This window comes from Leptodactylus fuscus, chromosome 7 (genome assembly GCF_031893055.1).
Source record: "Leptodactylus fuscus isolate aLepFus1 chromosome 7, aLepFus1.hap2, whole genome shotgun sequence".
Lineage (NCBI taxonomy): Eukaryota > Metazoa > Chordata > Amphibia > Anura > Leptodactylidae > Leptodactylus > Leptodactylus fuscus.
Genome location: NC_134271.1, coordinates 141,621,064 through 141,648,550, shown reverse-complemented (window position 1 = coordinate 141,648,550; position 27,487 = coordinate 141,621,064). Strand labels below are relative to the sequence as shown.

Genomic DNA, 27,487 nt, shown 5'->3' with positions numbered 1-27,487 from the left:
AGGCTCCGCCTCCTCACAGACGAGCCTCCGGCAGAACCAGCATTGATTGTCCAAATGCTATATACTAGCCAATCAAGGCTGGTCAATTCATTTCCATACCTCCCAACTTTTGAAGAACTGAAAGAAGGACAAAATGTGCGGCGCGCTATGCGCGCTGCGGCAAATTTAGCCCCACCCACTTTTGTGTTGACTCCGCCCACTCGTTAATTTTTCATGTGCCCACACACAGTATAATCCTCCTACAGTCACCCGTAAATTATATGTCCCCCCTCTATCTCTCCCCCAGTTTCATATACACCCTTCATCTGCCCCCAGTTTCATGTCCCTCCATCTCTGCCCCCAGATTCATGTCCCTCCATCTCTGCCCCCAGATTCATGTCCCACATCTCTGCCCCCAGATTCATGTCCCTCCATCTCTGCCCCCAGATTCATGTCCCTCCATCTCTGCCCCCAGATTCATGTCCCTCCATCTCTGCCCCCAGATTCCTGTCCCTCCATCTCTGCCCCCAGATTCATGTCCCCCATCTCTGCCCCCAGATTCCTGTCCCTCCATCTCTGCCCCCAAATTCATGTCCTCTCCATCTCTGCCCCCAGATTCATGTCCCCCATCTCTGCCCCCAGATTCATGTCCCCCATCTCTGCCCCCAGATTCATGTCCCTCCATCTCTGCCCCCAAATTCATGTCCCTCCATCTCTGCCCCCAAATTCATGTCCTCTCCATCTCTGCCCCAGATTCATGTCCCCCATCTCTGCCCCCAGATTCATGTCCCCCATCTCTGCCCTCAGATTCATGTCCTCTCCATCTCTGCCCCCAGATTCATGTCCCCCATCTCTGCCCCCAGTTTCATGTCCACTCCATCTCTGCCCCCAGATTCATGTCCCCTCCATCTCTGCCCCCAGATTCATGTCCCCACATCTCTGCCCCCAGATTCCTGTCCCTCCATCTCTGCCCCCAGATTCATGTCCCCATCTCTGCCCGCAGATTCATGTCCTCTCCATCTCTGCCCCCAGATTCATGTCCCCATCTCTGCCCGCAGATTCATGTCCTCTCCATCTCTGCCCCCAGATTCATGTCCCTCCATCTCTGCCCCCAGATTCATGTCCTCTCCATCTCTGCCCCCAGATTCATGTCCCACATCTCTGCCCCCAGATTCATGTCCTCTCCATCTCTGCCCCCAGTGTCATGCCGTCCTCTCCTTCATCTGCCCCCAGATTCACGTTCCACCGCCACATTAAACTTACCTTCTCCTCCGCTCCTTCGCCACTCTCTGCCCGCCTCTCTCACTGACACATGCGGCTGAAGCTGCTCGCGTGCTCGCTTCGCCGCTGCGTCTCTCTCTCGCTGACACATGCGGCTGAAGCGATGAGCTGACCTGTGTCAGCTCCTCGCTTCGCCGCTGCCGCCGGCTCCTGGCTTGTACATCGCGTCTACAAGCCAGGAGCCCGCGGCAGCAGCGAAGCGAGGAGCTGACACAGGTCAGCTCCTCGCTTCAGCCGCATGTGTCAGCAAGAGAGAGATGCAGCGGCGAAGCGAGCACGCGAGCAGCTTCAGCCGCATGTGTCAGGGAGAGAGGCGGGCAGCGGCGAAGCGAGGAGCTGACCTGTGTCAGCTCCTTGCTTCAGCCGCATATGTGTTCAACTCAGATCTGCGTCCTCTGGACGCAGATCTGAGTTGAAATCGGGACATACCTCCCTCCAACCGGGACCGCGGGACATGTCACCCAAATCGTGACTGTCCCGCGGAAATCGGGACGGTTGGGAGGTATGCATTCCTATGAGAAAAAGTAAGCTCCCTCGTAACAGCAAGCTGCCAGCTCTCCCGACTAGCAAGGACGAGCCTGCTGCAGAACCAGCGTTGATTTGCCAAATGCTATACACTGTATAGCATTCGGCCAATCAACGCTGGCTCTCAATCGAATATTTACTGCGAGTAGCTAGTAGTATTCGATCGAGTACGAATATTTCGAATACCGTAGTATTCGATTGAATACTACTTGCTCATCTCTGTTAATGATGCCACTTTTTAGATTGGCACCGTGCATGTAGAAATGGCTCCCACACAATATAATGGAGCTGGCAATGTCTGGTGGCTGCATGAAGTAGACCTCAGCTGGACCAAAGAGATGTGGAGAAGAGTGGGAACACTACTCCTGTATAGCCCACACTGAGAAGGTGGTAACGGAGGTGGAGGAACATATCCAGGTACCAACACAAAACCAAATTCTTGGTTGTAGGGTTGACCGACCTCTGTACACTCTTGGGTAGTCGGGAACTGGTACAGGACTGATGGAGGTGACCTCACTAAGCTTCAGGCCTACATCAAGGTGCGATCTAGGTATGGAATAGTTGCAATATCCTGTATGAGCCAGAGACCAGACCTGGTGTGACCCAGAGAGTTGGTGAGGACCAATGACTAACCATTGAGATGGTGGACCAAGGTCTCAGTTACGTCTGTGTCGGTCTGTCCTTGATTTTGCCAACACATTGAAAACCACAAGAAAATCTCATGCCGATTTAACAATTTTTTTAGAAGGAGCATCTCAACCACAGTGTGTGAGTAGACCCTAAGGAGTTAATGCCATGGTCCTGCTCTAAGAACCTGAAATACTCCTTCACCTTCTAAATGAAAGTAGTTCCCACAAACCCATAAGGGAAATGATGGTCCCTCCTTCCATGTTACAAGTCCCGGTATAACCTAGTAATAATTACACAGACTGAAACTTCTGAGAATTCTGCTGAGAATGAACTGGCCATGGTCTAGCCCTTGACAGATCAGAACAATGGACATACATAACTGTAGTGTGAATCACGCCTTAATGTAATTTGGAATATTTGGGTCAAATCCAGCTTGGTACGAACCAATTTGCCCATCTCTAATACTCACCTATGCTCAACACTCTGTTGTCCAGTCCTGGACCACTTTCCCTATCGTACCGAGACTTGCCGTGTCAGAATCGGAGAGAGTGGCCTCAGCAGTCATTAGAGAGGAACCATTGAGGTCAAGACCATTGGCCAACTGAGCCTCTCCATGTCCTAGCAAGTACTCGGGCTGCTATATTTGTTACACCTCAGCTCCATCTTGGGCTACCATCAGGCTAGTACTGGTGGCATTGCTGTCAAGAGGTTACCGTGCCAAGGAAAGGGTCATGAAGTCAGTAACACCATTTTTCTGACAACGGCCTGGGCCTGATTCATACTGTTCGAGAAGATTCACCTGACCATGTTTCTGCAAATCCTTCAGCCAGTACTGGCACTGGATGAAGTCACTTAGTATTCTCTGAGCTTCACAACCTCAGGGAATAAGAATGAGGTGGATGGCAGTGCTGCCTGCTGTTTCTTGCCCTACACGTCTAATCTTTTGAGTGCCCATCTGCTCCGGTCATGAAGAGTCATCGCTCAATTTCTCCATCCTGAACTCCAGGATCCTATTCACATAGCTTGTACATCCTCCTTTGCCATTCACATTATCCCACTTCTCAGGCACACAACAGATTCGGCAATGTTAGCCTTTGAGAAACAAGCTAGCCTTTGGGGAACAAGATCTGCTCTATAATTGCACCATGTGGACGGATAGCAAAATGGGTAGAAACGGATGTCCAAATGGAAGACCCCAAGACATGTGAACACCTCTCTTATACGAAAGTCCTTCCCACCTGACGGGTCTACAAGGCAAAGAGTGTAGTGTGAGGCAGCACCAAAGAGACACCACCCTCCACAACCAGGTTTCGTCCACTCAAAGAGATGTTGTGCTACCTTCTTACCATCCTTTGGTGGTTTCTCTTGCCACCAGGTTCCACGCCACCATCTTTCCACCCTTTGGTGGTGGCTCCTACTATCTTACAGCCAATGGTAGAAAGGGCAGTACACAAGGCATGAGGCTTAGACTCATGGATCCACCACAGGTCAGAAGATAAAGGACAACATCAGCTTAAGCAAACACAGGAAGGAAAAAATAAATAAAGTCCCAATAGACCGTGCCAAGGTGGAAGTGAACCCTAAACCCAGACACCACATGGTGGCAATTCTAATCCCTGCAGCGCCATCTAATCACAGTCTGAGAAATCTTGATGGATATTTGATCACTTGTATCTACAGATGTATTTTTGGCCGTTATCATTTATTTTTGGCCACATACAGTATGAGGTTATAAATAGCCGCCATCGATCAGAAGGATCAGGAAATGTTTTCCGTGCCCAGACCTTCGTGTGTTCCTCAGACGGGTTGCTAGGGGCCAGGTAATGACTCCTGTATTGTACGGCAGGATGAGGTCTAATGAGCGCTGAGTGCTGGGTAAACATGGCACCCTTTTATCTTGGACAGATCCTTTCTTCTTGCCTTCCTATGGAGAGGAGGGAGATAAATGAGCACATATGTGCCGCTCTATAGGATGAATACAGCTACGTCAGTGGAAAAACTCCACTATGGACACTGGCAAAGTGACTAATACAGGCTGTTAATTCACACTAAATATTAGACCAAGACGGCACACAGGACAGATGGGAAATGAGACAGCAATGATGTGATGTCAGGGGTCAGAAGACGGGTTATATTGATCATTGTTTTCGGGCAAAAAACAGTAGATGGTCTTCTTACCAGATGGACCACTGTAGTTCAGAAAGAGGTGGTCGATCTACAACATAACTCGATATAATGGATTGGCCACAAGTTGCTTTTATATAGTGGGAGTCAGGATTGGCATGATGGGTGTGTGTGACCTTCTAGAAAAGACACCACATTGTCAGGCATCACCAGGATTACTTTGGGTATGGAGCCGTTGGACACTCTACATTGAGAACTGCGTGGTGGTATTGTGCGTCACTACTGTATAGATTAGGTATGGTATATTTGAAGTGTATGGTGTAAGCAGCCCTGTATACCGGTCCATATTATACTCCATTCAGTAAACCCCAAAAGGGCCACTGCTCAGTAGAAAACTTTGATTTTTTTTTTTAAAGTTTTTTTTTTTTTTTTTTTTTTTTTTAACTTCTTTGGCGTTTCGTGAATTTCCTAGCAGGTAGGAGGACCAGACCAATGGATAGGTGGACGTCTAAAATACCAGTAACACACGGACTCCTATGTGCCCCATTGACTATACTGGGATCCATTGGGTGTCCATAGGGTTAAAACTGAATATTGAGTGAAAAGAACGGACTAGGGGGTCAGTCAAAGTGGAGGGGTCAACTGTCAACCTAGTATATTACAGTAGAAAGAGTCAAAAGGAGTAAAGAGCTCATATCACTCGTTTATGTGGATACCACTTGCAGTGAGATAACATTGCTTCCACGTTGCTTTGTGAGTGGAAGATACCTGCCAGGTAAAGAAGGCGACAAACGTCACCCTGTTGAAAGAGGACCTTTCACCATCTGGGACAAATGCCGCTAGAAAGCAGACAGTGCGCTGAATTCGGTGCACTAGCGGCTTTCCCGTTCTGTGTACCCCGTGAAGAGCTATCGGTGTCGGTACTGTAGTTCTTCACTGTCAGAAGGGCGTTTCTGACAGTCACTCAGGAACGCCCTTCCTCACCATAGCGTCTACAGCGCGAGGAGGAGCGTTTCTTACCCCCCCCAGTACTCATCTATGGAGGGGAGGGGGGCGTTCCTCACCGCTCTCACAGTACAGCACTATAGACGTTACTATAAGGAAGGGCGCTCCTGACTGACTGCCAGAAACGCCCTTCTGACACTGAAGAGCTACGGTACCGGCGCCGATCGCTCTTCACCCGGGACACAGAACGGGTCAGCTTTCTAGCAGTGTATTACACCGCATGCGCAGGAGGTGAAAGGTCCTCTAACTACCAGCGGGTCTCCGGCAGTTCTTACATGTAACCGCCCACTGTTACCCTGCCAGAGTATAGCAGGTTTACCAGGGAGATTGAATACTGAAATCTGGGGTACAGAAACTATCACAGCAATCCAGAGGTGAGTGAAATCCGCAGTCTATAAAAGAACAAAAAAAACTTTTAATTTGCAGATGGAGGTGGGTGGAGCCTGACAGAGGGAGAAGGAAGAGGAGACTGCAATGGCAGAGCTGTGAGGAGGAGCTGGGTAATAAGAATCCTCTATTTGATCTGGGAGCAGATTTGGAGAGACGGCGTCATCATATCTGAGGGGAAAGAGAACCATTTCACGTGAAGCGGAGAGAGAAACAAGAGCAAGTCTGGCTCCAAAGTGTCATCATTTTACCTCAGGTACCCCCAGTTATACAGCCTCCTCCATTTTACCTCAGGTACCCCCAGTTATACAGCCTCCTCCATTTTACCTCAGGTACCTCCAGTTATACAGCCTCCTCCATTTTACCTCAGGTATCCCCAGTTATACAGCCTCCTCCATTTTACCTCAGGTACCCCCAGTTACACAGCCTCCTCCATTTTACCTCAGGTACCCCCAGTTATACATCCTCCATTTTACCTCAGGTACCCCCAGTTATACAGCCTCCTCCATTTTACCTCAGGTACCCCCAGTTATACAGCCTCCTCCATTTTACCTCAGGTACCCCCAGTTATACAGCCTCCTCCATTTTACCTCAGGTACCCCCAGTTATACAGCCTCCTCCATTTTACCTCAGGTACCCCCAGTTATACAGCCTCCTCCATTTTACCTCAGGTACCCCCAGTTATACAGCCTCCTCCATTTTGTTTTTGAGACACTTGACATCTGCATTATCCTATCTGTGTGGAGAATGTCCAGAGTAAAGCTTTAGTATAACAGTTTTATATATCACAACATATCACATTGAGGACATTGCAACTGGTTAAGACTGAATACTTGCTCCTAAGGGCTAGCTCACACGGGGGGGGGGGGGGGGGGGGGGGGGGGGGGTTGGGTCGGATTTTGATGCGGAATTCCCTTCAGAATCCGGCTAAAAAAAAACCACCTCCCATTGAAATCAATGGGAGACGATCATTTCCTTTTTCCACGAGCGGTTTGTTCCTGCTCGTGTAAAAAAGCAGCTACATGCCCTTTCTTCAGGCGGACATCCGCCTCGCGACACCTCCCTCCCAACTAGGCCCATTCATTTGGGCCTAATCCAGAGCGGAATGCCGCAACTGGATGCCGATGCACTACATTGGCATCCAGTCACGACTAGTCGTTTTTTGGAGCAGAATCTGATCTGAGGCGGCCTCCGCGTCAAATTCCAGTCCAAAGACACCAAAGCCACTTTTACAAGTGTGACCTGCTGCCATCTTGGGTCCCCTGCAACCTCAAGTGTGGTCAGAATGTAAAACAAACAAGATGTACATGACTCCATGTGATCTATTGTATTGTAGAGCTGTATTTGAGACTTTGTTCACAAATTGAATATTTTTTGGTTCCACACCCAGTGTGTCTTTAAAAAAAAAAAAAAAAAATCCTCACAAGTGTTTCAACCAGTTATCCTGGGGATTAGAGTACTAACTGGAAGACTATGGCACAAGAACTTCTCCAACCTTTGTAAGCACTATGCTGAGATAAGTGTGTGAAAATTATGGAAAAAGTCTTAGGGCCCCTTCACACGGTGTAAGCGCGCCGCTCATTTAGACATGTGGCGCGCTTACGCCGTGTGAAGGGGCCCTTAGAGCCTAAAAATTCACTATAACTGGCAAAGATCTTGAACAGTGGTTAAAAACTGTAAAACGAAGTAGATTAGTAAGTATCAGAACTTCATAGTGTGGTGAATTGGCCAAGTCATTGAGGAGACAAAGGCGTATTAAAATGGTCCAAACATTGTTTTAATAAAATAAAGGTGAAAACAGCACCGGAGAGGAAATATCCGGGAGTCTTACAATCATGATAGGGTTAGGCTTACAGAACAAGAGCTGCACTTATATAATGGTGGCGACCAAGACAATGTAGAAACAGGTAAGTGGAGTGTTCACAAGACTGGCCATTGCTGGACTCGTAGAATGGCCCTCACATTGTCATGTTTCACTCTTCTTGCATCAAAAACAACGATAATATTGTTCAGGTATAAACCCCCTAAAGCTGGAACGTACACTGTCTTAAGGGTCCTCCCCAAGAACATCATGCAAGCTGGTATCACAAGTATCACCATTGTCAAGTATAACTAAGTCATGGGCCTAAGAGTAGAGCATGATGGGTATTCCATCTGATGGTACTTGAATCCAGTCATCATGCTTGGGCATGATGAGGATTCTCTCTATGGTGGTCCTTGATTCCATCTAGGATGATACAGCCTCTACTTGTCAGAACACAGTTATGACGAGAGTATTCCTTAACAAAAACCATTCCTGTTGACCACCTAAGCAGACAGGGGCATTAGGAGAAGAGTAGCCCCATAAGAAAACAGGACCATTAACGTTTTACTACTCCAAAGCTTAGGGTAGCTGGCCCCCTTTTATTGTAGAAGAGAAGAGCCAGCATGACCCTCAGGCTGGGTTTCCTTCTCGTATAGAGTACTGGTTGAGGTACCTAAAGGAGCAAGGGGCCCCTGCCATACAAGCTGCCTTATTAGTAGGTGTACAAAGCCAATTTTATGCAAAATAAAATAAAAAAAAGAAAGCACCATACAAGATAAACCATAACACAACAATTCTACAACCACCAAGAATGGTCTCAAAAATGGTCTACAAGAAGCCTCCTTGGCAGACTATTGCTACTTAACTGGCCTGTAGTGTCATTAAAGTGCACAAAAAGAGTCTCCAAGTTAGCCGCAGGGGAGTTTGACACTGTACAGTAATATTTAAGATGATACAGACTTTGGCATCAATAGTGCATCTCAACAAGGCAACTGAGGAAAGTTTTGTTTGGAGGGAAGCCCTATTACCGATTATAGTAAAATATTAGTGGATCCAGTAGGTTCACCAAATGGCCCTTGGATGTCCCCTTGACCTAGGACTATAGAAGCCAATTTGTCCACTTATATATAGCAGTCCTTGCCTTGATTAGGCCCAAGCCCTTGAAGACGTTAATCAAATTAGGCAACCCAAACATGGTGGAGCTGTGTGCACAGAGGTTATATAGAGACCCCATATTACAAAGTCATAGGCTCTCATTGTGCTACCATAGGATACCTATACAACAATTATAATTTTTAGGAGAGAATACCTCTGTAATAGGTCATCAAATAAGCCCTTAGGATATGTTGCAATTACTTTAGCCCATGGTAAGTGCCGGAAGCACAGAAATTTGTCATCCTCATTTAGTGAACCTAGCCTTAATGTCATATTTCTGTAAAAATAAAAATAGGAGTCTTAATAAATTTTGGTAGGAGACCAAGTAGCCTAAAGTGCCATGGAAAGGTGGCCATACATTTTAGATGGATCATTTGGAGCCTTCATCCGACTGCTTTTCCTTCCGACTACTCCCAATACACATGCAGGCTTGGTATAAGTCCGTAATAGATGGGAGTAAGCCATGGCGGTCACTCATCTTCCCTGAGAAGAAAAAGATTGGGCTTGTTGGACCTTATTTTCACCAATGATTGCCACTGGAGGAAAGTTGGGAAACTGGCTGACGTTAATCTAAGCTGTATAGTCGACTTAAGGAAGATGGCCATCTCCTGCCTTTGACATCTTTTTCCAGAACAATTCATACAATCAAAAACCATAGTCTATAGTAACCATGTAATCATCATAAACAGGTCATAAATAAGAAGTGGGACATCCCTGAGATACAATCAGATCTTATAAAGGGACAAAAACACTGAACTTTGAAGAAAAGACCTGGTGGCCAAACTCATTCAGTTCTCAGTGGCACCAGCTACACAATCATCCAACATAAGGTAGAAGTAACTTTGCTTTAGTCCAGCACCGCTCAAACATCTGACATCCTTTACTCATCTGGAAACCTCATAACGTCACAATAAAATGTTCACACAAAGTCCAAAAATTTAAAAAAAAAGTTAAAATCAAAATAATCTTCAGAGCAACCACAGTCCATGATATGAATCCATTAAGTCCATGGAGCCATTCTATTTCATCCTGCTGCTACGAAGAGTCCTTCAAAGACCCAATGAAGGCTCCGCTTGCTGGTCAGGGTCGTAGGGACTCTTCACCAGATTATGGTTGGATCAAAACGGAGTAATCAAATCCCATTTCTTGGGCAGATTGTTGACAGTAAGACGACTCACAAGATTGTTGAAATAAGTTGCATGGACTGGCATACAAATGAGTAAAGTGTTACGTGTACGGTTCATACGGACGGTCAAAAAGTTGAGACTTTTCAGTGCTTTACATTCCCATTGATGTGATAGATGTTCTTTTTAGCAGGAGGACACTTTTTGGTGTTTATGGCATGTAACGCACGGTCCTTCTTTTCTTTGTACAAAGATGAAAAGTTGGAGAAGGAAGATGAAGAAGATGAAGATGAAAAGGATGGGGGAGGGTTTTCCAAAAGGTTTTTCTGTGCCTGATCTGCTTCAACGTCAGACACTTCAGCCGATTCTCTACGTTTTTCATGGGTGGTATAGAAGAAGGAGAGATGTTTGAAGCTGGGATGCAAATCGTCTTTAAGGCTCTCCAGGATCTGAATAAACGATGGCCGATTTTTGGGACTTTTCTGCCAGCACCAGCGCATCAATTCATGTCTGGAAACAAAATGTAGACAGTTAGCAAGAATTGGTTTTAGGATCCACTGAAAGGATATTCTGGGCATAGCAATTTCCAAATTTGGCAAGCCATCTGATGAGAATTTAAAGGACCAGGAGAGTCTTTCCATGTAAAGAGCAAAACCAGGAAACACTTACAGTCTATCGGGACAGTTCTCCGGTTTCTCCAGGATTCCATTGTCCATGACATAGTGGAGGACCTGCTCATTGGCCATGCCTTGATAAGGCTGCTCTGCTAAGGTGGCAATTTCCCAAAGAACCACCCCAAAAGACCTGTAAAAAGGAAGGAAGGCTAGTGAGAACTACCTGTACTTGGTGAGATCTGAACACTGCAATGATTCAGCAACGTAAACTAATAAGACAGATTAATACTTTTTTTTTTTTTTTTTTTTTTTTTTACTTTCGAAAAACTTTTTTACATTGCAAAAAATTATTTCATCCATAAAGAGCTTAAAGGGATCCCATTGTTTAAACTAAATTTTTTTTTGTCCCCATCACGTCGGACTAGCCTTAAGAAAGGCTATGTCTCTTACCTTTAGATGTCTTCTCCGAGACGCCGTTCTGTAGAAATCCCAATTTTTTCTGGTATGCAAATGTGTTCTCTCGCAGCACTGGGGGCAGTACCCAGCGCTGCGAGAGAAATCTCCAGCGCCACCTCCATCCTCTTCAGGAGTCTTTTTCTGGCGCAGGCGGTGAAACTTGTAGGCCTCGGGCAAAATGGCCGCTTACTGTGTAAGCAGCCATTTTTCTTGTGGCCGCGGGCATGCACAGTCAGCTCAGCCTGTGGCCTACAAGTTTCACCGCTTGTGCCAGAAGAAGACGCGTTCCTGAAGATGATGGAGGCGGCGCTGGAGATTTGTCTCACAGCATTGGGAACGCCCCCAGTGCTGCGAGATAACTCATTTGCATACCGGCAAAAAACAATATTTCTACGGAACGGCGGCGTGGAGAAGACATCTAAAGGTAGGAGAAGAATAGCCTTTCTTAAGGCTATTCCGACGTGTGATCTACAAAAAAAAAATAAAATTAAGTTTGAATCATAGGATCCCTTTACAATTCAATCCACAATAATACGGCATTTAAAAAGATTGGACATCCATAAAACAACAGATAAGACACAGACATACCAGACGTCCGAGTATGGGGTAAAGATTCCGTCTTTGAGAGACTCTGGTGACATCCATCGGACAGGAAGCAGCGACTTGCCACCTTTTCGGTAGTAGTCAGTTTCATAAATATCTCTAGTCATGCCAAAATCTAGAATAAAAACAGAATTAATAAGTCTATCGGCAACCTACAGTCCTCACCAGGCTTTGTGGCATGGCTTTGGTTCAGTATGAATTAGATTTGGGACCTCTAGTATTAATGGTTATAATGGGGTTACCAGTTGACCCATATGTTTAATCGTTCATCTATGAGCAAAGTCTTCTTGCGTAACCAATAACCTACCTCCAATCTTTACTGTAAGGTCCTCCGACACCATACAGTTACGGGCTGCCAAATCTCGATGTACAAATTTTTTAGCATTAAGATATGCCATCCCATCAGCAATTTCGCCTGCCATCTGAATCATTTCCTTTAAGGATGGAGGAGTGGCATTAACTGTATTCTGTAGAAAGGGAAAATTTTTTGAGTTCTTGCGTCGTATACAATATACTCAAAAAGAAATTTGGCTTTGGTTATAGGCTACCATAGAAGTGGAGTCTAAAATGGTGGCCCAGACAAAGCCTGGGATGGCCAAAGCAAACCCATTAAAGTTAAGTACCTCATCATCTGCTCTGAGAGAACGTAAATAACTTTTTAGATCTCCTCTGGTCATGAGCTCCATAATAACCAAAGCTGGTTGTCCTCGAGACACAACCCCTAGAAGACGAACCTGAGGAACATAAGGAACATTGTATCACTTGGCCGTGCCTCTCATTGTTTATAGCAAATACTTCCATTCTTACTTAACACAAGGCTAATATTCTAGTTCTTTTTTAATTCTTGGAAAGAAAACAATGTGGGAACATAGACAATTGTATTGTGAAGTCACCCGCTATAAGAGGTCACTTACCACATGATGACAGATAAATGCTTTCATAACAGATGCTTCGTTCAAAAAATCTATCCTTTCTCTCATGCTGGCCAATTCATTGACTGTTTTCAGAGCCACTCTGGTCAGTGGCTCTCCTTTCACAAGGTCTTTGGCTTCTCCTTCATACACCATGCCAAACGAGCCTTGGCCAAGCTCTTTGATGATGGTAATTTTCTCTCTTGGAAACTCCCATTCATCGGGAACGTACACTGTAATATTGTAACAAAAGTTGTAATGTCTACTTCACATTGTAGATATGGTCCACCAGGCACTCATTAACCCTCTCACCAGACCAGGTCTACCAAGCACCAAGTTCCTACAAACAAATTTTGTTCATGGTCCATGCATGAGGAAGTCAATATGTTCAGTAAACAACTATTGAATGTTTGGGTCTTAATTGTAGGGTTTGGTCCAACGAGCTTCCACAAAGGCTCAATTAGAAGCTTGGGCCACCAAATGTTCTAAAACCATCACAGAGACCTGTATCACCAGTTATCTGACTCAAACGTTACTCATCAGATTATGCTATGAATTCCTCCAAGGCTTTGGCTCTCCAGGGACATGGAGACTCTTTGACCTTTAAAGGGATTCTACCACTAAAACACTTTTTTTTCTAGTTACCACGTCGGAATAGCCTTTAAAAAGGCTATTCGTCTCTTACCTGTGGAAGTGCTCTCCGCCGCGTTGTTCGTTCAAAATACCGGTTTGTACCGGTATGCTAATTAGTTCTCTCGCAGCGATGGGGGCGTCCCCATTGCAGCTCGAAAACCGACCGCAGCGCCGCCTCTCTGGTCTTCAGTGTCCTCCCCTTGCCTCTTCAGCGTCTGTCGGACGCCTGCGCAGTATGCTCTCTGTTTGGCGAAGATTGCCGAACGTACTGCGCATGCGCGAAAGTGCGGCGCCCGCACTATGGCTGGGACCGCAATTTCGCGCATGCGCAGTACGTTCGGCAATCTTCGCCGAACAGAGCGTACTGCGCAGGCGTCCGACAGTACGCTGAAGAAGAAAGGGGAGGACACCGAAGACCAAAGAGGCGGCGCTGCGGTCGGTTTTCGAGCAGCAATGGGGACGCCCCCATCGCTGCTCCTGCGATGGGGACGCCCCCATCGCTGCGAGAGAACTAATTAGCATACCGGTACAAACCGGTATTTTGAACGAACGGCGCGGCGGAGAGCACTTCCACAGGTAAGAGATGAATAGCCTTTTTAAAGGCTGTTCCGACGTGGTAACTAGAAAAAAATGTGTGTTAGTGGTAGAATCCCTTTAAGATTTATCCAACTTGTTCTTTGACATGTTGACAGCCAACCGTGTTCTCCTTACTCCTCAGATTATGCTATGAATTCTTCTAAGGATTTAACTCTACAGAAGTCTGGAGGATTTCTGAGCTTAAAATATACATAAAGGATTTACCTCACTAGTTCTTTGAGGTTCAGAGGTTATCATTCTTCAGGTTCATGAAAAAAGGTTGAAAGTGGCCAAACACGTTCAATAATTGAACTTCCTGACCTTCCCCTACATAGGAAGGTTCAGGTTCAGTCAAGCATGTATGTTCTCTCAATGGGTAGAAGAGAATACGTTGCTGCCAATCTTCATGTTGTTTCCAGTAAGGACAGAGGATTGGGAATGTTGAAATTCAACATGCCCAATCCTTTGTATTCCCCAACATCTCACAAATATCATAAAACGACCATCTAAAGACCTGCAAAATGGTCATCTGTTGGTTTTTCTGACTGTAGCCCAATATGCATGACCACTGTTAGATTGGGGAATGCACTTAAATCATAAATAGGCGCAGCAGTCAAAATTAATATTTTGGGATATCTACATATAATCACTCAGCTTGATAATTTCTAGTTCTATACTCACTCTCCGAGGCACTGAAATACTCCGGATTGACAGAGGCATACAGCGCTCCACTGGGGTAGCCATCATTCTTTCTGGAAGCAAACCAAAAGAGTAATTTAAAAAAAAAAAAAAAAAAAAAAAAATAGTTATATTGCATTAAAACTAGGGGTACTGAATAGTTGATAAATTGTTTAAAGGCAAGGGGACACAATACTGGGACACCCAGAAATGACTAAAAAGGAGGTTCTGAAATTCTAATGCCTGCAGTGGAGAAGAGTCTGAAAGGAGCACCTCATTCAATGTCTATGGAGCCAAACAAACAGTGTAGAACACTCATAGGGCCCCTAGGAACCTATCTATAAAACATAGTGTAGAATACTGTCAGGGCTCCTAGGAACCTATCTATAAAACATAGTGTAGAACACTGTCAGGGCTCCTAGGATCCTATCTATAAAACATAGTGTAGAACACTGTCAGGGCTCCTAGGAACCTATCTATAAAACATAGTGTATAGCACTGTCAGGGCTCCTAGGAACCTATCTATCCAATTTCTAACTAAGGCAAACACAGCCAAAGTTATGAGAGTGAATGTGACATAGGTCTATGGAAAAAAGATGACAGGCAAAGAATACAAAGTCAGATTTTAAAGACAGTACTACTTTATATACAGGGAAACACTTAAGATATTTTGGTTATATTAACAATAGCATTCCTTAACACTGTGTCCGGGTCAGTCAACAAAAAAGGGAGAAAAAAAACAAAACAAACACATGACATTCCTAAGTATGTTTGTGTGCACAGGGTTGTATATTGGGTGAACAACAAGAAACTGCTAGTATATAAATTAATAGAATCATTATTATACCATTGTGTTCAATTATACAGATGAAATTGCTCCATCAAAAGTACTTTCAAGACAATATAGATTGACAATGAAAGGGTTACCTGTGTGTAAGCAGCAGCACAGATTGCAGGAGACAGTCACTCACTGAACCTATCCCATCTAGGTCTATGTCTTCAATTCTATTCTAACACCACTAATCTGCCTGTGTATACTTGCTTGATTCTGCAAGTCCTCTTATAACGGTTGCTGGACTTTCTGAATTGTGCCTTCTATAGCCTAGCTATGACGTAGTAAGATGGGTCATAGATCAGTATTTGCACGTAAACTATGACATCAACGAAAGGCCACAAGGGTCATGAAAACGCAAGCTTAGTCTATAAGATATCAGCACTGTAAAATCTGCCTACCAGTTTCAGGTGGAAATTTCAAGGAGTGAAAGAGAAAGTTGTGATTGAGTTCCAATAGCTGGATAGAGATCTGATCTCGAAGATAGAAATCTGTCCAAAACTCCCTGTTCTTTGACAATATGATGAAACCTATTTACTGTATCTACCATCCACAAGGCAGACCTGCGATGAGTAGTTTCTGCAGACATTACTGGTGTCTACTAGTTTATACTGGAAGTAAATAATAAAAAAATAGACCCTTCACCCTCTGGCAGACGACTCCCTGGTGTTTTCAGACATCCAAACTGATCCCAGAAACAAATATCTCCTCTGTTTTCTCATTTTTTTGTAAACCGACCAGAGATGGTTGTCAGAACCAGTACGTTCCTTTCCAAACTCGTAACTTACTTCTTTAGAGACAAAGTTCAGGAAATAAACTGCAAAAGTGTTACATGTAACCACAAGCCGACACCCAAAAAGAAAATGGAGAGTCTTGGGATGGTCTTCCCGTAGACTCCAGTCATACATTTTTGTAATTGTGAGATTTTTTTTCTATTCTGCAACTTTTTGCCTTCCTGTTCAATAAATTTTGAAGTCTTCGCTTTGTGGAGACTCCTGGACTCTTCATGCTTCTTGTAGTGTTAGAAATCTGATATTGGAGGGTCATTGGTGGAAAAAAGGAAAAAAAAAATGCTGCACCACCACCACAGGTACTGGTAGTTTTGTACAGATCAATGCCTGATTTTCTAGAAACCTAGGTGGCTTGATTGGATATTAAAGTCAAACAAGAATATAGTTTCCGTACCCAGCCGGTACACTGCTTCACGCCGATGAGGACATTGGAAGAATATGCAAATCTGTCTTCCATGATGTAATTAGGAAGTCAGGTGCCTCAGTGTTTAACCAATAGAGGGCGCTCACTGGAATGTGCAAGCCTGTCTTCCCTGGTGTAATTAGGAAGACAGAATCTCAGTGATATAGCGCAATAGAGGCTGATTCCTTTAACATCATGCTCGACCTTCCAAGAAGCCTTTGTTTTGCAATGATGCTGGGATTATTACCAGGTTTAGTCTCTCAACCGAGGACGGCTGTTTCGATGTTATTGCATCTCGTCAGCCCGGTGTAGAAAAGACTAACCTGGTAGAGGTCGAGCATGATGTTAAAGGGAGCAGCCTCTATTGGGCTATATCACTGATATTCTGTCTTCCTAATTACATCAGGGAAGACAGGCTTGCACATTCCAGTGAGCGCCCTCTATTGGTTTGCAACACTGAGGGACCTGACTTCCTAATTACATCATGGAAGACAGATTTGCATATTCTTTCCATGGTCCCTTGCACAGTGGAGTGCTAAAGGCTTAATAAGTCTCCACACACCTAAATGGTGGTCTCTCCCCAAGGAGTGACGATATCCCCCTAACGCCGACGAGGACAGTAACTCTGGAACAGCATGGATGGTTCCCTCTTCCTTTTGGCATGGGTCTATAGGGAAAAGCCATCTGGAAGGCAAGTTTTCCCAATTTCCACGAAGAATGACCTAGATTCTGTTTTCAGAATCCTGAGCAGAACATGTAAGTCTCTGTACACCAAAAGGTGGCCTGCAGAGGAGGAGACTGCATTACCTCTTCTGACCATAAAGAACAACCGCACACTTGGTAGCTGGTGGGACCGCTCCACTCAAGGTGCCTATAAACCTTCAACCAACAGCTTGTTTTGCCAGCGTACCTGGTATACAATTGTTCTTAATGAGGAGAGGGTTGTATAACATTGCCATATAGCAAGATAAGCTAGCTCATCTTACATTAAATAAAGGACTAAGCATGTTGAAACTTATCGTTCCTGATTATCTTTGCCATATCATCTAACAAGGAGGACTAGGCAGGTTCTGCTCACTTTCCCCGTCATTTGTATGGGCAAATGGATAGAAGTTTTGGGAACGAGGATTGGTTGGTGACTTGGTGGATCCTGGTTTTTAGGGATTTAATCATATTCAAGGAAAAAGATCCAAAAACTACCAACCAAAAATATGACACAATTGTCCACTTACCCTTTCTTATTGTAGAAGAAGATGAACAGGGCCAGGCAAGCAATTACCAGCAACAGTAATATCGGCATCACTTTCAGGAGAAGGTAAAGGTTCTCTGATGGCGCCTCTCCTGTGAAAAATAAGATGTACCTCATATTATAAGTATTTATATTTAGTCTATGGTTCTCCCAAATTCCGTGTATGGCTGTATTTGAAAAATCCCCGCCCCCAATTTTTTTTTTTTTCAAATAGATATCAAAGTCAACTAACTTGGACCAAGCACAAAGAAGACAACAGGCTCTGTCCATGATCCGTTGCCTGCCAAAGACGTGGCTCTGATCCGCGCTGAATAGTTCCCTGGTTGCACAAGAGTGAGGTGGATCCCTTTGTATCTCTGAAATTTCTGACGGGAGACACATACTACCGTAGAAGGCCCATCCTGAAAGAGACCGATTGGTAGAGACATATGTAGTCGATAAAAAGTGAGTGAATAGTTTTTATTATCTGGTTTTATTGGTTGGCCATCTTCACGATGGTAACACTTATGGTCTGGTGATGAATAGAGATGAGCGAACACTGTTCGGATCAGCCGATTCGAACAGCACGCTCCCATAGAAATGAATGGAAGCACCTGTGAAGCTGACTTTGCCGGCGGCCGGCCGGCGTCATAGGTGCTTCCATTCATTTCTATGGGAGCGTGCTGTTCGGATCGGCTGATCCAAACAGTGTTCGCTCATCTCTAGTGATGAAGGAAAGGGTCTAAGATTTGGGGGCCCTCCGATAATGAAAACGAAGGCCTTGTGTGTCCACTCCTTCCGCGCCAACCACACCAAGAGAAAATGAGCAAAGGCCGAACGCCATTAAAAAATTTTGGGAGCTACAGAAAGAACCAATTCCCTTCTTACACTCACCTCATTTTCCCGTTTGTACTTGATCTCATACTTTAAGATTAAACCATTGGGATTCTCTGGTTCTTCCCACTGCATAAGGATAGTGTTAAGCCCTGTGGAGGTCCACGTAATATTCCCAGCTATGTTATCGGCAAGTGCTAAAGAAAAGTTGAAATCGAAAAAGGATGTTCATAACACTTACCGACCATTAAATATTTCATTCACATATACATAAAACACTCAACATGACCCAAACTCTTATGCTCTCCCAGACAGAAGTTACTTAAAAGGAACACTCCAGGTGCACCGCTCGAGAACTGAGCATCAAAGATGACTATGCAAACCAAGGTGAGATGACCTACTTTTGTAAACCTAAGCCTAGACATTCACATGGAGAGGCAGAACCAAGTGGGACTGTATAAAAAAATGGATTCCACCACCAAGTATTGGACCCTCTGGTCTATCGTGTACATTGAAATTTACTTACGATTGGGCATGGTTCTGGCAAAGACAAAGGTGGCGGCACTACATCCAACTATGTCTGCAGCATGGTTACAAGCGTGGATATCAATCCTATACTCCGTGAAGTGCTGAAGGTTGGATATAACCATTCTGTCTCGGAAGATCTTGTCCTTGTATGCAGAAGGCTTGGACTCCACGGCTGTATTGTTGATGGTGTGACTTAACAGCCCCTCCGCAAATGAAACGTTCCCTTGAGCTTCTCCGACTATGCCAGACACGTCCCTTCTCCTCTTTTGTGATCTGAGAAGATTCCAGAATTCAAAGTGAGAAGTGACCTCTGCATCAACGATGAGTGGAAAGCAAATACAATGCCAGGGAAAGAGTAGCATTTCAGAAAAAAAAAAAATTAAATAAGTTTGCAATGTTGCATGAGGGTGCAAAAGCTTAAAAAATAACAAAAAACCCAAGAACGCCACAGCATAGCAGGGGTTATAAGCAGGCATGAGCTCGGTTCAAGACTTTCCCTTCTTGGGTCACTTTAAAGTTTTTTGGTTATGGTAGAGATCTACAGGCTGAAGTCCATTTCCCTCAACTTCCTTTTTGCCAAGACCCATAACTCCGTTATGGAAAGATAATCCTTTACTTTGGTCCTGTCTTCTATTACATGTAGTCAGACTATAACCAGACAGTTTGGTAATTGCAATCTAAAGATCACAAAGGCCTCAGAACATGAGGTCCATCTAGCCAAAATAGAAAAGGATTCATTGGCTATAACCAAGCTCATCCTACCCATTACAACAGGTCCCTGAATTTTTGTATGTGCAATACATTACCAACCTCATGTCATGTCAATGAGTCTTTAGAAGACCAACCATACTGTGTATTCTTTTCAGGCAATGTATCTCCAGGACATTCATTGTTCTCCAGGTTTCATCATACAACACAACACCACATACTATCCAACAAAACCTACATAATATCTAACAAAACAACCCAAAAAGTCAATTGCAATACCCAGTTTGATTCATATTGGAATATCCATTATGGCCTAAGGTTCATTGCATATCATCCACCCAACAACATTGTAGCAGGAACAGAATTTTGGATAACAGTCAATACCCAACTAGTCATCCAAATGTCAGTGTTAACAAACATACCCCTTACATTACACTCTCGACAGTACATGATCTCTTTTTTTTTTTTTTTTTCTTTACTTTTCTCCAGAATCAACCCAATATTGTCCATGGTCATATCTGGCAATGAAGGTCATACTTATTCAGTAACTGGAGCTGGATCTATGACTTGTCTACGAAGACCACTGCCCATGTACCATACCCTTATACATAAGCCTAGACTTAACGCGGATAAGAAAGCCAGATAACCATTACCATGTCCCCCACCAGCAAATTAGAAAGCAGGGATGGAGAGCATAAGCATTGCTATTAGATAAATGATAACCAGTTTAGCCATGTTCAAGATGTAGACCAGAAAAATCCCACATCCAGTTTACGGATCCACCAATGGGTAGACCCCTACACATAAAACCATCAACCTTAACGGCCGATAGCCTTTTATTCTGGATATAGTCCGTCACAACCTACCGTTAGACCTGATTTTTGGTTTAAAATCATGGTTGTAGTCTAAACTTGGGTGGTGTTTGAGAACTTCTCTACAGAATTTGGGATACGACTGATTTTCATTTAGACCCTTAGAAAAGGTTAAGGACTCTTCCTTCAAAGACTACATAAATAAACTTGCCATGGCTAAAGAGGTTATCACCACTTTAAGAGAGTGCGCTCTACCTCACCTTGGATTATTCTTGCTGATTAAAGTCACTTTCCATGGAGGCCTATAAATAATATCATTTATTAGTCATATATTACAAGCGCACAGTCTCATGTTGAAGGACCTTTGAGGATTGGAGACATAGCCACTCTACCAACTATGGCAACTAACTCATTACATGCATTGATCTAAGATATTTATGATGTCACTATACATAACGGCAAAATTTTAATCTCATCCATGGGCCATTAAATGCTGGAGTGTAAGATGTCCTAGGAGAAGTTGAGAAAAGATTAAGAAACGTAAGGACTGTTCACAGTCAGGAATCCAGTGTTCCAGTCATGTGAAGGAAGACCAACCTATGTCTTAGGGGAAGCTTCAGTTCCCTGAAATACTAGGCATACTAGAAATTGAAGAGGCGAGTTTACCAATTAGAACATGGTCTTGCTTCCAAAACCCAGAATCTCACATCCATTGCAGGAACAAGCGAAATATTAACCAAACAGTTTCCAAGAGTTGTTGAGAATATATGTTGATGGCAACTGAAGATTGGAGAATTGTAAGAATTTACAACTTTTTATAAAAAGTTGAGTCTCGGGAACATCGCTCATATGTGACCTGGAAGGAAACGAAACTGACTTGTTAGTCAATGCTAGAACTTTTCGTCTTACTTTGGTATGAAGATAGTGTTCCTCAGAAAGTTCTCAAACTTCTTCTGAAAGGAATCTTCATCATCTATGTCTATGAGCTGGCCATCGTTTTTTTGACACGGGCAACATTTGTCATCAGCATCATGACTGTCTTCTTCATCGTTGTCAAACCTGGTATCGGCACTACTGGTGGGAAGCTTCAAGCCTGCAGAGAAAACATAGGAACTAGAATTTAGGAGGACATTTATGATTGAGTAGGACAACAAAGATTGTGATGGTTGGCTCAGAACTTTAGGATGAAACCATCACAAATATTTGATAAAATCTTCTAGATTAGAGAAATATACAAAGACAAGTTATGGAACAAGACTAGGATCAATTCATGTATGCTGTGTGGGTTGTTCTTGAAGGAGACTCCATTGTATGAGGAGTTTGCCTTTGAAGCCCTACCGAGTTGGCATAATACCTGGCATGAGTTTTTGTACAGAAGAACATTCTGTCACAGTACCTGATGGGACAACTATGAAATTATACACCAGATGACAATGTAATACATTCTGTGGAAGTACACTCCATGTATCTACCCAGGTTTGTTGATGGTGTATATCTTATTTTGGAAACAAACAGGGATCTCCATTCCAATGGCTACAGGATAAGTCTGTACCTGGAATGATTTTTTTATTGTTGTTTCATAAAACAACTATAAATCCTGGAAGTCACCAAGCGCAGACAAAACAAAACATTATTCAGCTAAGGTCACATGCACACACAAACACGGGTGCCCACAGTGATCTCCAAAAACATATCAATACCAAAATACCCCCCCCCCCCAAAAAAAAAAAAAAACTGATAAAATGAGAATGACATCAAACTATGTATTTTTAACATTAAAACTCAGTCCGTGTGTTGGGCGGATATACCCATTGATAGCCACCACTTTAAATTTAGATGTTTAAGCCCAACCATATATAAAAAAAAAGTTAACTGGAGCCAACATGCAAGAAGTATTTCGACAGCCCACACAATCCACTTCAGATCTTTTTCTGGTTTGTTAGTAGGTCTCGTACTTACCTTTAGTACAATAATCATTGCTATACAGTTCCTGATCTTCCACTATCAGCTGCCATAACACTAGATAGTAAGTGAGGTTTCCATTACGTTGTCTTGGGGGCTTCCACCGAACAATCAGATGGGATGAAGAGTTGGACATGATCATAACGTCTTGAGGAACGGTTGGTGCTGGAGACGTGAGAAGAACACAAAAAGTTAAATAGACGTGACCCATCCCTTTTCAAAAGTAGTTTCTAGAGATGGTAGAGTCAACCAATTCAGTATCGGATAGGCTGGTTTTCATTCAGAGTTGGATACTTTTTTGCTAACACTATCATCATAGGACATTTTTCTGTCATCCATGACCAGCTACTATATATTCACCATATCATCCTATGTGAGGAAGCCCTTGACCAAGAGTCAAAGTTCTTACCCTCCCAAAGAGACTCTTCAACCCTCTGACAAAGTCTCCTTGAAGATCTTAATTTAACATTTTACCCTAGACACCACCACTAAGTAAGGCATCGATCATACAAATTAAATTGATCCTACCTGCTGGTTTAGTCCGAATATACACAACATCACTCTGAGCACCAAAGCCCCGTCCTTCCTCCTCAGTATGTAATGTGATGGCCCGGACATATATCGCATACTGTGTCCATGGTTTTAGGTTAAACAAAGTGATACTTGGTTCCTGTTCTGTGTTCAAAGGCAACTCCACATCTACCACGTTCCAGTTGTTGGCGCCACAGGCATCTTGTCCAAGGTACTCAGTTATGTTCTGGAAAGGTCTACAGACCAGACAAGGCAGAACATTTCAGAAGACAAAGGACATGGTGACCCTGAGTGATCAACATCACTAGAACTGTTCCTATGGAAAGGAGTCTAATTCTTAATAATATTTAATACAAAAGTTGATGATATATGGTTCAAAATAACTTATTAGCTATCGTTCAGGGATGGAGACTTGAAACAAGGTAACCCTTTTGAGTCAACCGACAGACAGATGCATTAAAATGTGATGGAAAACCAAGATGAGACGTCAATGGATGACTCGGTGAGAGACATTAGCCTCGTAGGACCCAATGTGGTTGACCTACAGCCATTTATGGTCTCCTTAACCAAAGCTAGCAAATGTCTAAATTGCAAAACAGAGTCTTCAATGAAACATTGCCCAAAAGGATTCGGAGGATCAGTTTTTGGCTGGAGATCCTCTTGGGTCTGCCTTAATTTATCCAATCTCAATTAAAGAGAAATTCTGATCTCAATTATTTATGGCGTATCATTAGGAAGTCTGATATATAGAAGTCCAAGAAGTTGGACTTGCAACTATTTTTTGGAACATGGGCCAGGTGGGACAGGCATTGGGGACCCCATTGTTGAAATAGATGTGCTTCATAGGAGGTAGGATCCTTATCGATTAGACATTTATGCACAATGGATATTATTATTATAAATTTTTACTTACGATTCTTTGTAATGGACAACGAAGCTCAGGAGAGCCGTGTTATCCGACTTATATCGCTCCCATTTTAGGAAGATGCGGTCAGATTCCGTCACATTTGTGACAAATCTTAAAGTCTCGGTGCTGCCTGTAATGAGAATATATTTACAGTTAATATAACCAATAGAGGGCATCATTTGTATATCACATGGTCTAACATTCTTTAGATAATGGGTAATAGATTTTCCCCAGTTAGGACTTTTCTTTATTAAAGCAAAAATATCTCACACGAGGCTCGATCTCCATTAGTGCGCGGGTTGATGTCGGCCTTGTTCTGTCTCCCCTTGGTTCCGGTGAGGTCCTCGGTGTGGTAGATTTCAGACAAGCAGAGTTTGGGATTGAAAGCAAAGTATAATTTTCCAGCCGGAATAGACAGACTTTCATGGTTTGGATCCCATAGTTGTTGTAGATTCTGATTGTCCAAGACGTACAGTGTATAATTCCTAAGACATCAAAGGAACAGATGAATTGATAGACCCAGCTTTAAATATCGGAGGAGAACAAGAACTTTGTGGATAATTCTAAATTTTACAAATTTGCTACCAAAGAGCCCCACCCAAAAAAATTTAATGTGAGTTATAGTTTTCACGATATTGGTCAACACAAGCAACAATGTTTTGGGGAACATTTCAGACATTTCTTACATGGTCTTGTAGAAACAGTCCAGTCATTTTCTTACCCGTCCACCATGACATCTCCTCTGATCAGCTTCAAATTTTTGAAAAAGAACAGGGACACCAGAGCGAAGGAATGTTTGATTTTTAGGAAGCCTGTGATGGTCTCGATACGACCCAAACTTCGTTGAAGCTCATGAGCCAAGTTATCTGAAAAAAATCAGCAGTTGAGTTAAAACATTGAGGCCAAACTCATGGAACCATTTAATCAAAATGATTCAGGCACAATAGCCAACAATGGAAGTCATATCAACTTCTATGGGGCCCTAGAAGGTAGGAAAGCCCAATCACTTCTACATCACCGAAAGTAAATTCCCATTACTTGACATTCTGCATTGGCGATACTTACTTCCTCGGCGTATGTTGAAGATCAGACTTCCTTCCACGTATGTGCAACCAGTCAGCTCTTTTGCGGTCTGAATGGTATCAATGGCTTTGGTCCCAACTTTACAAATCTTAGGGCAGTGGCCTTCACATTTGTGGCAGACAATACTGTAATAGAAGTAGAAATTTATGTCTAAAAACACAAAAATAGTTGGGCTTATTAAAAAGGTCAGTGGCTGTTCTTGGCTGGTTAACCAACTGTAGGAAAAGTTTGGCACGATCTCCATAGACGTGCATGAGGTTTTAGAACCGGTTGGAGAACCTCTTGTTGCCCAAGTTTCATAACAAAGATGATCCTCTGATGGGTTCAGGCTCTAACACAATAATGGTCCAGCAGAAGACACAAATTTGAAGGGTACTATATCCATTTCCTAGGAATTGTTGGATTGGTCCTCAAAATCATGTTGTTATCTGGTGGGCCTAAAGAACTTCAGTCCAACCCAAGTGGTTAACTCAGTGACAGCAGTTACTCTTAATTTTGGCAAAGCAGTGAGGACAATCAGGGCCTGAATGATCATCTAGCCATTGTGAGAGTTGATAGGTGGCCAAATGAGGTTTAACCCAGAAAATGATCTGGCAGAACATGCATTTTATTTAATTAATTCACTCACTTAGATACAAACCTGCTCTCATTCATGGTGTATCCCGATGGGCACTCTGAGAGACAGCGGTTCTTATAGATGACGAATTTGGAAGACTCCCTAGGGTTCTCGGAGACTTTGACCAGACTACCACAGTATTCAGCGGTGATGCATCTCCAGCCCTCATATTCGTAGGTGTTAGCCGGGCAGGACGGCAAGCACTGACCATTGAAGAAGAAGTTACGACACGCCATACAGGTCTGGCTGTCTCCAGGGGTACTGCAGCCTCCTAGACACTCTGGATGACAGCAATCTCCGGTGCTTGTACAGGCTGTGTCTTTACCACAGTTACACACAGAGAACACTGCGAATAGAAGGGGAGGTCCATCAATGAAGGTTCAACAGATCATATTCAACTATATTGGCCCCCATTAAATACATATAGCATGGCAACATTAGATATGCTTGGTGTGTTTGTATATGTACCATTGACTAGTTATGTCTGTTCCGTATGCACGAAATACGTCCTTGATCTTGTCCTTACGTCCCTATAAACCAGACATGGCAAATCGATTTTTCCACCAGATTAACAAGCATTAACCGATTTACCGATATCGCTAATCAAGAATTACCATTCTGCCCGCTCAGCACAGTCTCTGCATGAACATGTCTTTGGCTTTGTAGAAGTATCGACCCACTTAATCCGGGCACATTAGGAAACAAGGCTCTTCCATGGAGGAAAGATATTAAATGGCTGTTGCCGGCACACTCTGGACCAGCAACCTCTCCTGTATTTCATTATGAAAGAATTAGGTTGAGGTGTTTAAACATTGACACAAGGTGAGCAAACGAAACGCGCCGCAAGACTGCAGCAATAAGCACATTCCTGGGTCTCCTTGATGGAGGTTGAGATCTTGACACCAGGAGAAAGATTCACACGGAAAACCAGGCACAGGTGGCATCAGCTATGTACTGTGCCCCCAGGCACTTTATGTCCCCAATTTTGTTTATAAGCCAAACACGCAATAAACCCGTCTCCTTGTACAGGATTACGTCTGCCAGAAGAAGCTTGTTACATTTGTTGTCAAAGACCGAAGTCTATTGCACAAGATCTTGTTGTGGTTTCAAACTTTGCCGGGTACATTGGCGGGGTCTTGGGTTGGCACAAACATCTCCATACCTTTTGCCTTACTTCTTTTTCGAGAGGAGCTTTCTGAAGGATTAAGAACATAGCACATGCACCGTTTAGATCAGTGCTCTCCACTATACTGCTCAATACAGCGCAAACGTTAAAGGGTTGCACCTTTGCTAGAAAATGGAGCAATCGTTACATATATCTGGTCACATCACAGAATAGTAGACAGTGAACAATCCCTTCGAGGAGGACAGAAAGGACCAACACAAGGATCCGCGCAGATCCAAGGTGGATTATACAACAAATTATTTTATTGCAGACCAAACAAACATGATGCACAACGCATTTCAGGGCGTTTGTTACCCCTTTATCAAGTGTGTAAAGCATTGAAATGCGGAAAGATTGCAGGTACAGTTGTTCGGCCTTGTTCACTCTCCCCTTTGCTCCTGTTAGGTCCTCTGTGTGGTAGATGTTCCTACAGTGTCTCCAGCATTTAAATGCTTTACACACTTGATGAAGGGGTAACAAACGCCCTGAAAGACATCGTGTATCCTGTTGGTTCTGGAATAAAATAATTAGTTTAATAATGAACCTTGGATCTGCACAGCTCCTTTTGTTGGTCCTTTTTGTTGATATCCAATCTACAACTG

The 27,487-nt window shown here is 43.6% G+C and overlaps 1 protein-coding gene across 1 annotated transcript in view; it reads right to left on the bottom strand.

The window, feature by feature from the left end:
- Positions 1–10,160: 10,160 nt before the first annotated feature.
- INSRR (insulin receptor related receptor) overlaps positions 10,161–27,487 on the bottom strand; it is a 30,431-nt gene continuing 13,104 nt past the window's right edge. Inside the window, exons 3-22 of the mRNA XM_075281178.1 lie at positions 25,745–26,066; positions 25,087–25,229; positions 24,743–24,887; positions 24,292–24,506; positions 24,028–24,151; positions 23,112–23,350; positions 22,581–22,748; positions 21,531–21,714; positions 20,882–20,923; positions 19,100–19,374; positions 18,634–18,770; positions 17,993–18,161; positions 17,744–17,852; positions 14,489–14,559; positions 12,602–12,831; positions 12,311–12,421; positions 11,995–12,154; positions 11,673–11,802; positions 10,684–10,818; positions 10,161–10,524 (exon numbers count right to left, since the gene is read on the bottom strand). Coding sequence (XP_075137279.1) covers positions 10,161–10,524; positions 10,684–10,818; positions 11,673–11,802; positions 11,995–12,154; positions 12,311–12,421; positions 12,602–12,831; positions 14,489–14,559; positions 17,744–17,852; positions 17,993–18,161; positions 18,634–18,770; positions 19,100–19,374; positions 20,882–20,923; positions 21,531–21,714; positions 22,581–22,748; positions 23,112–23,350; positions 24,028–24,151; positions 24,292–24,506; positions 24,743–24,887; positions 25,087–25,229; positions 25,745–26,066 — 3,473 coding nt within the window. The remainder of the gene's footprint in view (positions 10,525–10,683; positions 10,819–11,672; positions 11,803–11,994; positions 12,155–12,310; positions 12,422–12,601; positions 12,832–14,488; positions 14,560–17,743; positions 17,853–17,992; positions 18,162–18,633; positions 18,771–19,099; positions 19,375–20,881; positions 20,924–21,530; positions 21,715–22,580; positions 22,749–23,111; positions 23,351–24,027; positions 24,152–24,291; positions 24,507–24,742; positions 24,888–25,086; positions 25,230–25,744; positions 26,067–27,487) is intronic.